The sequence below is a fragment of the Centroberyx gerrardi genome, chromosome 23 (assembly GCF_048128805.1).
Source record: "Centroberyx gerrardi isolate f3 chromosome 23, fCenGer3.hap1.cur.20231027, whole genome shotgun sequence".
Lineage (NCBI taxonomy): Eukaryota > Metazoa > Chordata > Actinopteri > Beryciformes > Berycidae > Centroberyx > Centroberyx gerrardi.
This window is the reverse complement of record NC_136019.1, coordinates 18,849,013-18,863,853: the sequence shown is the minus strand read 5'-3', so window position 1 is coordinate 18,863,853 and position 14,841 is coordinate 18,849,013. Positions and strand designations below refer to the sequence as shown.

The window sequence follows — 14,841 nt, the reverse complement described above, 5'->3', positions numbered from 1 at the left end:
CTGAAATGGAGCTGGGATCATGCTTGGCATGGCTGGACTGGCGCCCGGCCTGGGGAGGTTGATTTGGGCCCTGGCCCCGCACCAAGTGGGAGGACTCGATTGCTTTCGATTAGGGAATGGGGGAGCTCACACCAGACCATTAAACACTGAACATTAAACCTGATTCTCAAGCTAGCTTTTAGGCCACAGAGACCCGGTGTCCTTGCATTCCCTCCTCCTCTCACTCTTCCCTGGTCTCGTGTAGCTAAATTCGCAGCTTGATCGTCATGGTCTTCACCGGCTCCAGAGGGATGGACTTCCTCGCCAGGCTAAGAGGCAAAGCTCCCATTCTTCAGCAAGCTTTATTCCCCGACTTGCTCGTCAATTAAAGGGAACAACTAAGGGAAATTGATTCTTGCTGGTTATTTGTAATCTCTATTTTTTAGTGCTGCTCCCTGGCGAGATCAGGAAAAGCGCCGTCTCATTCTCGCCGTTCCTAAAGAAAGAGGCCGCGCCGCCATAGGGAGACGCTTGCCAAGGCTCGGGCGAAGACTGGTGGAGGGAACGAGAGCGAGGAGACAAAAGGAGAGACAGGAAAAAAGAGAAGGCTAGGAAGGGCGGATAAACAGAGGGGGGAATCCGGAATGACAGACTCGTCACGGCGGGAGAGAGAGATGCGAGGAAAGGAGGACACATCTGAGCGAGTTTCGGCTCGGATTGAGCTGTTAAAAACTTTTGGGACTCTTATTTTTCCCCTCCATTGGGTCCCTATAATGGCTGCCATTTTGGATTTAGTCAGGCAGGCACAGAGAGGGCCAGAGATGTTCACTCTGATCTGCCTCAAACTCTGCTGGGGAGATGGGACGAGGGCTTCACACTGAGACGCGGTGCCACCGCACAATGCCACAGCACAGCTCTCTCTTCTAGGACGCTGCTGGCTCCGGCGCTTCCCATTGCATTGTAGTGTGACTAAAACGCTGGTTTGCGAGCGATTGTGAGCGATTAGTGTTCTCCCTTTGTTTCTGTCCGCTGAAATCCACGCGAGAACAGTGGCGCATTAGTCGGGAGTCTGAATCTTAAGCCACGGCTTTGTTATCGTACGAATGGGATCTGGAAGCAGAGAACTGTCGATTATCCATGCTCGAGTTTTAGAGAATTGACGAAACATTGCAGGAATGGGGAGAGGAGACCCACGGGGCTGAGGGTTTTGTTCGCTCTGGTCAAGAGCTCCGAAACATCTGAAGACCCTCCGAGGCATTGTGGTAATAAGATCACCAAAGACACTGGAATAGTTTGGAGACCGAATCACCATATAGGTAATACAGCCTGGGCCATTACCAAAGACCGTAAAGAGGTCCGGTGTTACAAGAGGAATGATCCAGGCTGTATACCGCGCAATCTGCAACTCTCATACAGCACATACACCACAAGAAGACACCATTCATCCTGCATAGCAAATGGCAAACAGCACAGTAATATTCAAAACATTCAAAACATTTAAACATGAAGACGTTCCAGTTCCTTGGTAGTGAAAACAATAAATGTTAAAGGGACCTTTATTTTATTTCTTATGCTCAAAGAGGCATTCAAGTAGTATTTGGTGTGCACATTCCAAATGATCAAGAGCAGGTACAACATTTTTGAATTTGGTGTTCAGTTATTTGGTTTGTTTTAACCCTCTGAGTTTTGCATTACAGGGAAGAGGAGACAGGGGGTCAGGGGGGAAGAAAAGGATCGGTTACCACTTTTTTTTTCTTTTAGAAGGGGTTAGAACTTAGTTAGCTATTTATTTTCGTTTTGTCCCAAAAGGCTTTTTTTGAACGATCTTCGCAACCTGTCCAAGTTCTTCCAAAAAAATTGACATCCAGGTCCAATTGTGTTCAAATGTTAAAAATCATTTATAACAGGGTTAGAACTGAGGGCTTCCTGAATTTGTTGTCTTCTGCCGTAATCTTTCTCGTGGAACAGCTTCAGTACAGTTTACGGCTAGTGGTGGGAGGTGGGGTGGGGGTGTCACGAGAGAAGCCCTCAGCGGTTAGTGTGGGTGAAGTTTGATTTGCTGTTAGGTGGTTAGATTCTGCTTAGAGGTTTCTTATCTTTAAGCTCTAGCTGTTTCCATATCAAAGCAACAAACGGCCTTTAACCCTTTGAGCCCAGAAGTGTCCGCTACTTGCTCCTGCTCCAGCTCCCTCATTCTCCTTCCGCATATAACGTGATCGTCTGCCTGGACTAGTATCTTAGACAAACCGTATCTGTTCCAAAACCGCTTTGCCTCGTAAGTCCTTATGACGTGTGTATAATACTTTATTAGTGAATCCCATTCTTATGAAATTAACAAATAAGGCTCCTTGCATATTGTTATGAATATGCACCCTGATCAAAGCCATCACTTGCACATTTGATGGCTTGGCATTAAGAGTTTGTTTGTTCTTCCTAGTGTCCCGTTGCTCTCTAAATGATTGGATGTGGAGTCATTTCAAACTATAGAAGAAAGAGAATAATGCATTCAATTTCAAGCTCATTCTCTTTAGAGTTTCATAGCACGCACAAATCATTTCATAAGTGGGTAAGTCATTTTTTATTGATCCAATTTTTCATTCAACTTTCATCTCCCAAGCCTTTTTAATTCTGATTTGTGTCTTAACTACTCTCAGCTGGAGTGCTTTTGCTATGCGATGGAGGAGAGCAGAAAAGTCAGTTTATAGGATCTCAAGATGAATGCACTGATTGTTTTGTTTTCATGAAATAAATATGCAAGCGTTCTGTTTATCTTGTTCGTCTGTCACATGAATACTTCATTTGGCTCTTGGTGACAAATTTGCGTCTTTTGAATTCATCCTTGCATTCGTTATCATTTCACAATACCATTTCAAAAGGAACGCCTAAAGCTAATCGGCTAATGCATGAAAACTCTTCTTGATTCATAACCATCTCGATACATTTCTTATGCAAACAGAAAATCAAATGCAGACCTTACTGTAAAGTCTCATATATATATATCACCAAAACATCCATTTATATATGTGGATATGAATATGTATATTTATATCCAAACTAGTTAAATATTCCCTATACTACCAAATGTTGTGCGCTCTAGTTCCTGCTCCCTGATTTGCAAACCTTTGCCAGAATTCACAATATGCACAGAAATGCATAAGAAATGAGTGTTTGGCATGTATTCACTGTGCCATGACAACTGTTTTGAGACACAGCTCCCTTGTGATTTATCTTAGTTTTATTTCATTCTTTTTTTTTGAAGAATCAACCACCTTCAGCAGCACAAACACACAGCACAAGACACAGACAAAGAGGTTGGGACGTTTGGCACTCAAAGGGTTAAAGAATCATCACTTTGATCGGACCACATTCGGAAACTCGTCCTGGATTAGGCGTAACGCTGGGGCGGAAAGTAACGCCCGCATGGTGACATGTGTGTAGACTGATTACTGAACAAACACTGCAACAGTCCCTTTAACTTTTAATGACTTTCATAGGGCTTCTATTTCTCTAGAAATCCAGTAGTAAAGTGATAGTTTTTTTTTCCGGTTTCATGAATGATTAAATAGTCATAATTAATGCAAATTCACATTCAGCAAACAAAAGACACAGGAAAGAAGCAGACGGAATCAATAGTCTATTTACAAGTGTCCAGGTTACTGAGGGGGTTATGCCGGGGTTATTTGGGGGTTAATACTCTGAAGAGATGCAGCCCCAGTTTAAGGTGCTTTGGATTTGGTCCCCTTGGTATCTGCCTATCAGTGCTACAGTATCACGCTAACATTTGAAAATATATAATGTCAGTTCCTTTTACATGAATGCCAATTATTGCACAGTGACTAGATTCAACTGTTTGAGCTAGAATGCAAAATATAGTTATGTGGATATGTGATATGTGCTCAAAAAACAATGTATCAATCAACAATGTATGGTTTTATAGGTTAATTTTCAGTAATCAAGGGATAGTCAGAATAATTTAAGGGAATGACTTTATGGTTTATCAGCCAATCATGGTTAGGTTTGTTACACCGGGGGGGCGGGACCTAAAGTTCTGTGAAAGAGCCAATCACATTCACCCTTGTTATGTGGCACTGCACCTCCTCCAGAGCGGTGGTTAACGGTAGGTTAGGCGGTTAGATCATTAGTGGAGTTAAAGGGATTTTATTACCTTTGTCGAGTAGCCACTCGTCAACTACCCGACCGAGTCGGTATGGGATTCTTTGTCTAGCAATAGCCAGGCGCTCATTATCAAAGTTCCCTTTAAGAAATTTGGAGAAGACAAATTAAGAGAGGTTACAAAAAAATCTGGAAGTTGAAAGGTTAGAGGTTAGAAGAAAAGGGCAACATGGCAAATGTTTAGCAGGTTATGTACTTTAAATCAGCTTTAGGTAGGACAGGAAGAACTCGAGGAGGTTTTTGTGGGCTGGTTTGTTTGGTTAGACAAGTTAACAGCATTCTAGTTACCTTGGGTTTAAATGATAGGTTTTTAATACACTAACAAGTTAAACATATTTATGAATTATTTAGATATAGTACGATTACATTTGTAGAATGACTAACTTATGACAGCTATTCGGAAAGTGAATACACTTTAGAAATGCATTAGCAGTAATGAAGAAAATTAAGCCAAAAAATCAAACACAGAACCAGCAATTATTTAACAGCAGCATTGTTACACTGTGAATGAATAAAACAGGAAAAAAAAATCCATCTCAATGTCAGGAATAAAGCATTGTTATTTCATATCAGCATGAGATAATCACACAGTATTAGAACACATTTCATGGTTATTTCAAGGAAGACAATTTTCAGTTCCCGTTTCACACAAAGAGTTGCTGATTAGCAAATCACCATTTTCTGTATCCCACAACAGGACGGCATTATGCCACAGTGGAGCCTCAGTTCATTTTGAATCAGACTTTTACACGTCAACTAAATAAAAAAAAGGTATTCAATGAAACTGCCATTGCTCTATTTTGCTCAGGTTCTTCTTTTTTCCCCACGCATTAACTGAGTGCTCCTCACTGGCACTCGGCAATTAGCATCACTTCATCAGCGTGTCAAAGACGTCTCATCGCCGCTGCGCAAACTTATTATCCCTCACTTCACTTCAATCAACCTCGGGGTCGCGCTGCGTACATCTCCGGCACTATCTATAGAGTTAGGGGGCTGGTGAGGGCGGATGGTGGCCACCCTGGGCTTTGATGAAGTCTAATGCCGTGGCAATGCCAGAAGCTTAATTAAGGGTTTATTGTCTGTGCCCAGTGACTATCGCTGCGCAATATAGGTTAAAAACCGAGAGCTACGCGAGGGCAGTGGTTCCCAAAGTGGGGTCCAGGAATCCCTAGGGTGCTGAGAGGGGGGTGTCCCCATAAAAAATGAGGAATACTCTCAGCAGGTACAGCGCAGACAGTGACTCAATACTAAGGGCGCGTTCACACTAAGCATGTTTGGAGCAGCTTATTCAAACTCAGAGTTTGATTTGTTTGGGCAGGTGAGAACGCCGGCATTTTAACTCGGCGGCACCAAATAGGGAAAGAACTGCGGTGCGGTTCGTTAGGAGTGAGAACGTAATCTGAACCAACTACAAGAACAAACCCCAGAACACAAGCTTTTATGGGTAGACGGAGACAGATGTTGACACCCGATCAGCCAGCAACTCCTCATGCTTGGAAAGCCTAGCAGAGCAAAATGAAAGGAGGCCAAACCGCCGTCTGAAGTGATGCTCATATTCAGCTATTTCTTCATGAGTTCTTAACTGGTATAAACACCGGAGAAGGTCAATTACAGCAGAGAGTACAGACAAGTCCATCATGCTTAGCTAAAGTTACAGGGACTGGAATCAAAACCTTATCAAATGGGGGTCCGGGGCTCTAATATGTGTCTATTTTGGGGGTTTTCGTGACATGAAAACGTTTGAGAACCCCTTGGCTCGAAGAAAGTGGCTGAAGTTATCAGCTGGGGTCTAAGGTTAATAACTGCAAGAAGGCTGGGGTTAAAGACTGAGGGGGAGTTTGGGACCAGAGGCTAAACGGCAGACAGAAGACGCAGAAGTACGCGCCACATCTTAACTAGTATACTTCCATTCCCCCCCTCCCTCTGTTCTCTGCTGCTGCAATGCTCTAAAATAGACCACCTCTCAGTTCTGCAGTACCTCGTTCCGCTCCCCAGGGGTCTCTCTACCCACGCCTGCCTGCGCAGTACAGCCTCACACAGGCTGAGGAGGTGTGTGTGTACGTGAACATACACAGTTGTTGTGTGTGCATGGGAGAGAGTGGCACAATAAGCCTCGGCGAAACAAGATAATGAGAACCGAATGGAGAAAGAAGAGTGGGAAGGAAGGAAGGAGGAAGGAAGGGGAAGATGGGAGGGAGGAATGAATGGGCGATGGCAGATGGACGCAGACGGCGGAGGTGGACAGGCGGGCGGAACGTGTGATAGCAGTCGTTCATATGCCGCACATATAGCTGTTCATCTGGGTGGGAGCCGCCTCGCAGATGCATGTACACAGGGAAACAGATAGAGAGATAGGCAGAGAATGGAGCAGCTGAATTGTCATTGGATGTTTCCTTATTGTGCCATTGCCAATAGCGCTGATGTTTATTGATTTTTGGTTAATTGTTACTAGTTGGCTGTTAACGCCGATAATAACACCTCAATCGAGCCTACATGGGGTGTGAAAAGTCTGGAAATAGAGGGATAAGTAAGTGTTTTTTTTCTTATTGCACTAGTTGTCAGTGGATTGAATCCCACTTCTGATAAGCAGCTTTGATTCGCATTTAGTTGGCGGTTTCCCTATAATTCCAGAGTCCTGTAAATTGCTTTGGCAACATAGGTTTTTCTCCTGCCGTGGCAATGAATTGTATTGAATTGAGAGAGAGAGAGAGAGAGAAAACTGTGTGTGTGCATGTGTGTGTAAGGGCACTTCACACTGCATCGAGATTTGCCAGGTAACGCTCGTTCAGATTAGCCCGCTGCAAAGCCAGCGCAGCAATTACAGTGTGCCACTCACAACCCCCCTCTTTAAAGATCACATCGGTGCTCCGCAGCAATCACTGAATTAGAGATGGAGAGATAGATGGGAGAGAGAGAGAAAGAGACAGACAGAGACAGATGGAGGGAGAGAGAGGTGTAGGGAAAACGCAAATCCGACCGTAAGAATGAGAGAGGCCGAGAATGGGGGGGTGGGGGTGCAGATGCAGAGAAAAGGCGATCATAATGACAGCGGAGAGGAAGAGGAATGGTGGGAGGCAGCAGTCCTTAGTGAGATGAATCAATCCTGGTGTGTGTGTGCCTCTCCTCCTACTGCTGCTGTTGCTGCTGCTGCTCTCTCTCCCACAAAATCCTTCCTAAATCTTCTCCCTCCTCTAACTTTCTTCTCTGAATCGCATGGCGGCAGGGAAAAGTGCGGTCCTAAGGCGGCCGCATACAGTAACTTAATCCCGAGAAGAATTCATTTCATTGTCCAACTCATAGCTCAGAATGGGCGTCTATGGGAGGGATGCAGTTCTCCCTCTAGTGGCCGCTGTTAGACGGTGCGGACCGGACACGCAGCACGGGTAGATGCGGTTCAAATGGATTTGTTTGCCGTTCCGACTTTTACCCTCCTTCACCTTCCTCTGTTCATTCCTTTCCTTTTCTCCACTTCCTCTATCCTTCCTTCGGCCCTCCTCACATCCACCTCTCTTCCATTCATCCCTCTTTCTTGCCTTCATCCCCAATTCCCCCTCTTTCTTTCTTAATTCCCTCCTTACTTCCTTATATCCCCCCCCTCGTTCCTGTACAATCCTTCATCTATCCCTCATCCCGTTCCTTCCTTCCTCCCAATTCCCTCCTTTATTCCTTCCTCCCCAGTTCCCTCCTTCATTTGTTCCTTCCTTCCTCCATCCCTCCCCAATTCACTCTCCTTCCCTCCTTCCGCCCCAATTTCATTTCCTTCCTTCTTCCTTCCTTCTCAGTTCCCTCTTTCTTCCATTCATCCCTGATACCCTCTTTCCTTCCTTCCTTCCTCGTCTCCCTCCCTTGTTCCCTTCATCCCTCCCTTCGTTCTGTTCACCTCTTCCCTCCATCCTTCTCCATTTCCCAGGCACATAATGACTTTATTACGAGGAGATTAAACGTGGTACATTGTGAACCAGGTCATGCCGTCCATTACCACCTCTGATGATTATTTTTGCCACATCTATGCTGCTGGAACAGGAAGAATTTGGGCTTTAACATGGTGCTCCTGCCTCCCGCTCACACACACAAACCTAGAGACTTTGACTAAGTGCTAAGAACAAAGTGTGTGTGTACAATATGCAAATGTGTGTGTGTTCTTTCCCTGACAAACACGAGTGAGTGACAACAACCTCATCAACAACCAAAACATAACCGCTGGGTCAACAAACCCCACCTCGCCCTGATTTGTGTACCTACCCAGGGAATTGGAAAATGCCACGTCGGAACAAACCAAAGACGGACGAGGGGGTAGAAAACAATGGAACTGAGGTATATGACTTCAGCCAAAACGGATGTACAGCCACACCGTTCCGTTGGACAGGTTGTTGCGTGAGCTACACTGCAGCGTTGGGAAAATCTACATTCCTCCGTGTCCTGCTTGTTTGTCTGCATCTGTTTGCTCTCAGATCCTTGGAGAAATAAGTCATTCTGAGTGAACGAGCGAAACTTTTCCCTTCTCGCTCCCCTCCCCGCCAGCTGACGCCTGCTCTGCATGAGAATAGGGGGGGATAGATTAAACAGCTGGGCCCGTCTCTTCTCCCACACCGCCATTATCGCACTCGCTCCATTCCCAAGACTATTCCCTCCGCTTGATTTGAAAGACGGTGATACAATGCTATCGGACCTGCCGCTCGATGAAATCTGATATGCGATGGAGGGAAAATAAACTAGTGAGTCAAAGAGTGGCTCGCTGCTGTCGAAGCATATGACTTTTGTCATTAATAATTAACTTTGAACTATTTATGATTGATCTAAAAGCCATATCTAAATGCCCATGAATTGTGTCTCTCTATAGTGAAAGACAATAACATTCTTGGTAGTTTGGATGACAGACGGCAGCGTAATAGCAATTTAGTTAAGGCATTTGTTGAAGCTGTAATTAGCTTACTTCATAGATAAATCATTTGTGGCAGAACAGAGATAGGCAGAAGTTCTGTTTATTTGCAGCTTTGTGGATACAGGGATAATTGAGAGCTGGTTATTAAAGAGCCAATCCAGAATAAGATAGGAGCCACTATCCAGAGTACTGTGGGCATGTAAACATAGCTACCATAATGATACACACTGAACACCTCTTATCCACCCTAGTCACGTGGTCTGTAGCAGGGGTTGGACACCCAGCCAGTATGCCTGCGGCTCCGGAGCCCCAGAGACCTGGACTGTCCGTCCTGAAACGGTGGCGGTATCCTGGGGGAGTTAGATTTCTACACCGCGAGACCTGTGGATTCCGGAAGCCAAGAAGCTGTCCGTCCTGCTCCCGCGCCCCAGATTGGGCGCCTGGAGCATCGGCTGGATTCGCGGCGTCGGTGGGACCCGTCCAGGCCGGGCATCGCAGCTGCTGTGCCAGGGGCAGGGCAAGGGCACATTGATTGACTGGCACCTCGGGGAGACACAAAGCCAGGCGGAGGACGGACGAGAGACTGGCGTGGCGTGCCGGCGGTGTCGAGTGTCTGTTTCCGTGTCTGGGAGAGTTGGACTTTAGCGGACATCGCAATAGAGGCCGTGCTCTCGCTCTCCGGCGTATGAGTCAGACTCTCTCTCTCTGTCTGCTTTTGTGTGTGTACATATGTGTGCAAGTGCATGTGCGTGTGTGTGTGTGGAACAAGACGTAGACTCTCCAAGGAGCCGACTGTATATCATGTAGCTCTGCAGGCAGCCAGATGCCCTTGTACAGGACACCCACATCGGAAATCCATCCACAAGAATGGAGATTACATTGGAGACGATTGGCCACTGGCCACCCCGCTCTCCCTCTTCTCTCTCTCTCTCTCGCTCTTTCACTTTCTCACTCTCTCTCTGTCAAGCTAGCCTCATTCTGTTTTTCATTAGGTAACTTTAGATGGATTGCTCTCATATCCACTGGGTGTTTTCGAGAGTGGATGGAGAGAGGAGGCGCCCCCTCCATGACACCGTGTGCAGCCAAATGCGTCTCCCATTTTAAGTCCTTTAAGCCAAAGATTGCAGGCAAATTGTGTTTTTCTTTTAATGTGCAATGCACAGGGAAGAAATTTGTGATTTACCTGCCAACCACCTTCCTTTGTTCAATGTAAATACATCGCCCACTACTCGTGTCGGCATGCATTTGAAACAGATGATATTTCACCGTTAACTGCTCCCTCATCTTTCATCTCTGCAGCAGTTATCAATCCAACAGTTCTCTTTCGCTGTCGCGCTCTCTCTCTCTCTCCGCTTCGACAGTATCCTTACCACCTTTCATCTCGGCCACGGTGGATTTGTGCGAGGGTGGCAGTCGGAGTGAGAGAGAGAGAGAGCCCCCTGCTCATGTGGAAATCAAAGTTGTCACTTCTCTAATTACCTAAAGCAATCTTTTCCTTCTCCTGCTCTACTTAGCTCTCTCTCTCCCTCTCTCTCTCTCTCTCTCTCACTCTCTATCTCCCCTTATCATTACTTTCCTCTCTATTTCTCTGTTCTCCCTCCGTCATCCCATAGCCACAGGCCTATAATTGGAGATACATTCCAACTGTGCAAGATCCAATCAGAACAAGTCACAGAGCACCAGAGGCCCAATAAGAACCCACAGAATGAGGGGGAATTGTCATCGGTGACAAGTGACTGAGCCGGCTGACTTAACTCTTACTCTTTTTTTTCTCCTTACTTTCATCTTAGTATAATGACTGCAATAAAAATTCAACCTCTGGCCAAGGTCAGTCATTGATCATCTGGGATCAATATTAAAAATTCAAATGAAACTGAGACTAAGGGCGTTTTTCAAATCTATAGTGAGTTTACTTTGGTCTGAATCAGGGGTCGACTTGTTTCTTTGCCACATTTACACATTGGTTCGGTCGGCAAAATTTCAAGCAAACCATAATTTATCAACAAAAGCCATGTGGGAGCAATCATTTCCTTCATTAGTCAGAAACTTGGTCTTTCTTAGGGGTAAACCAACATGGAGCATCAGCACCAGCGCCAGTGCTTCCTGTAGTTTGTTGGGATCATGGTCGGACCGTGGTGTCATGTCCAATGAAGAGCTCCAGGGTTTGGTTTGGTAATGTACTGAGAAACCTCCCTCTCAACAAGGTCTCGGCCCAATTATTTTAGATTTTCTATGCTCTTATGTGCACAAACAGACCTAACTAAGGAGGAAACCCGCCCCGGGGTTCGAAATAACTGCTCCAAATCAACTAGGTGTGAAAACGACACCGTAAGCCCACAGAACAGTGCATCGACGCCATCAGAAAACGCCTTTCTTCGTCTTCATGATGGATTTGCGGCCCCGCTGAGCGTTCTGGTTTTTGTTTCGTGGCTCTGCCCTGAACTGCTGGATGTAAGGAAATACAGAACATGTTTGCCTTCCGAGTTCTGACGACTGCGGCCCGCGCGTCGCCCCCGTACGCCCGTCTACCCCGTTCCGCTCGGTGGACCGTCAAAGTCACATTGGGTTGCTTCGATACCTCTCGCTTGGAGGCCCGAGCTGGTGAAGTGAGAAGGGCTCCGATCCAGTCCGCGCTCAGCAAAGGTCCGTATGCCTCCAGCCATTTTCCTGACCCTCTCCCTAATCCTGCTGCCTTCTCCCCCCTGGCATTTTAAGTGCCGCCGCTGAGTGTTCTTATATGGCTTTTGCCAAAGGGAAGAGGAGAGCTGATCTTCTGGGCTCCTTCGAATATCCCTCCCCCCTCTTCCCTCCTCACATCGCCTCTTTTCCTTTCTCTATCTTCCTCGCTTATGCTCGGTCGGTTTTCTTTCTCTGTGAGCGCAAAAAAAAGACAAAGGCGGGCTCTAGAAACAGCGGAAACATAAAGGGAGAGAGAGAGAAAAAAAGAGGTGGGAGGAAGGAAAGAGCAGCGCAGAGAGCCTCGCTGTTCCCCTTTTCTCCGATCGTTTATCCGAGGAGTAAGAGCATCTTAACAGCTCAGTTGGAAGAGCCAGCGCTGACCTCTCTGGCACAAAGGCTCTCTCTCTTTCTCTCTCTTCTCTCTGGCTCTCTGATTCCAAGTCTCGCTCACTTTTCCTCCCTCTCCTGCCTTCCTCCCTCTAATGGTCAGTGTTCATTCTGCCTCACTTGTCGTCTAAATGCCTGGCAGGATGAAAACAGGAAACGACAATGGCCTCCTCCTCTGTACTTTACCTCTATTCTGCCTCTCTCCCTTGTCTCCGTTATGCTTGTCTATCATTCCTCTTTGACTTGTTCCATCGCTGCCCTTGATTTATCTGTATTAAGTGGTGTGTGTGTGCGTGTGTGAGTGTCTTCAAAATTGAGTGTTGTAGGGTCTGAGTGCATTTCAAGTAGTGTGTTTCAAGTCATTTGAGTGTGTGTCAGGGAGATATTGCTGGTTCGTGAACAGTGCTTTGTGTCTGTGTGTGTGTGTGTGTGTGTGTGTGTGTGTGCATACTGTATAGGCTATATGTAATCTCCCCTGCTGTGATGCAATCCAATTTGTGCAGTGCTTATTATTCAGTAACATGCAAAGCCTCATCCATCAGAGCGGTGACAGCAGCTAGCTTCCAGCATGCATACTGTAAGTCGCCCCCCCCCCTTTCCTCTCTTTCTGTCTTTCTATCTCCCACCCTCTCTCTCTTTCTCCATCTTTCCCTCTTCCTTCATCTCCTCCGCCAATCCATCATTTTCCGGCAATGCATCCCCAGCACTTCGCCGTAGAGTGCTATTGCCTCTCATCTCTCCTTTCTCGCCCTCGCACTCCATCCCTCCATCCATGCATCACTTGTCTCTCCCTCTCTCTCTTCCCCCCCCCCACTCTATTCAATTCCAGCCCAGTCAGAAACTAAAGCAGAATGACAGCTTTATGGCTGATCTGCCGCCTGTAAATACTGGCGAGCGAGGAGGAGGAAAGACGTAGAGAGTGGGGAAAGAGAGACGACACACTGCGTGCTCTCATTGGTCATAATAACACAGTTATGAGGCAACAAAATATGGTAATCACAGCCAATAGACTGCCGTGAGGACGATATAACTACAATTGTGAAATGCATAATGATTATCCAAAGCTCAGGAGGCGCTGCTGTAGGGTCCAAATGCCAAGTGCGGCATAAGCCCATCGGAAATGGATGGATCGTTCCAGAAGCTCATTTCTTACCGTAATGTCCTAATTTACTGCGGTGAATTACTATAATCACAAAAAGAGTTAATGTGAAGCACTTTCTGAAGATGGGAGATGATGAGGAGATGGAGGGGCGGTGTAAAAGGAAGCAGGGGGGGTGTAAAAGGAGGGGGGGGGGTGTAAAAGGAAGCAGAAAAGACATATAGAAAGACAAGAGAAAAGAGAGAGAGAGAGAGAGAGAGAGAGAGAGAGAGAGAGAGAGAGAGATAAGGTAGGCGCACATGCAAGAATGGACCCCGTTCACAGGCATACACACTAATCTCTCTCACTCACTCACCCACACACACACACACACACACACACACACACACACACACACACACACACACACACACATAACCCCCCTCCCTTCTCTACTGCCTTGAAGCTCCTTCCTCTAGTCTGAATCCTTTGGAAGGCAGAAGCTGCTGGAAGGGAGTCTGGCTCCTAATAAGAGGAGGATTAATACTGTAGCAGGATCCCACCAGGCAAAATCTGACCTCCCTTTCCAAGTGTCTGATCAGTTGGGGTGGGGTGGGGGGGTGGGGGGGGGTGCTGTGGGGAGGGTGGGTGGGGGGGGGGTCGGGTGTGAAATGGTATAATAATGGCCCGTGTGGCGCCGCCGTTAACATCTGCCTGTCTCTCCTTGGCCAGGTTGTAGCGCTCAGGGTGACACACTGATGTTTTTATTGAGCCCGTCTGCCATGTTGGGGAGTGGAGGAGGTATGTGTGTGTGTGTGTGTGTGTGTGTGTGTAAGGGGGGGGGGGACAATAACAGGGGCTGCGGGGACCCACTGGGGACACCTGACACACTGGATTAGCTGGCCCAGTGCTCCTCTGACACTTTTTGTCTGCTCTCTGTCCGTCAAATGCACACACACATGCACACACACGCACGCACATGAACGCAAACCCGCATACACACAAGCATGACTGTACACACTCACGCACCCACGCACAAATGTATGCAAGCAAGCACAACGTCACGCACTCAAATAGACGCACACATTCTCGCTCTTAGAGATAGGCACACAGACCGAGACACACACACACACACACATGCACTGACTCCCCGGGGACCACAAACATCACTTCGCGGGACATCAGGAGACGTGTTGCTTTGCTGTCGAATGTGCCTGACCTGTGACGACCATGTTTTCTGTCAACATCCTGTCTGTCCGAATCATCACCTCTCCATGGCGTGCTGTTTATAAGCCTGCTGCCGGCGAGCCTAAGACTTAAACCGGCGCTTTTCACGAAAAGCGACGCAAACCGCTTCCAATTTTAACGCAATTCCTACTCTGCGGGGCCGAGGACTTAATTAGGGCGCGGGTAAATATGTGGGTGTGTGTCAGAGAGTGAGAGAGAAAGAGAGAGAGAGAGAGAGAGAGAGAGAGAGAGAGAGAGAGATAAAGAGAGATGTTAGTGCGTGTGCTCCCTCACTGTCTTTTTGCGCTAGATGACAGCTTTACATCCTTCCCTTTTTATCTGCACCCTCCCTCTCTCCCTCCCTCCCTCCTCCTCCTCCTCCTCCTCTGGGAGGGTTTACATTTCTTGGCCTGCAGTCTACGAGACGCAGAGTCCC

General features: G+C 46.9%; 1 protein-coding gene across 3 annotated transcripts in view; it reads right to left on the bottom strand.

The window, feature by feature from the left end:
• nrxn2b (neurexin 2b) overlaps positions 1 to 14,841 on the bottom strand; it is a 603,500-nt gene that overhangs the window by 28,018 nt on the left and 560,641 nt on the right. For all 3 annotated transcript variants that reach the window (XM_078281834.1, XM_071923519.2, XM_071923520.2), the window contains one exon: positions 4,145 to 4,234. In XM_078281834.1, coding sequence (XP_078137960.1) covers positions 4,145 to 4,234 — 90 coding nt within the window. The remainder of the gene's footprint in view (positions 1 to 4,144; positions 4,235 to 14,841) is intronic.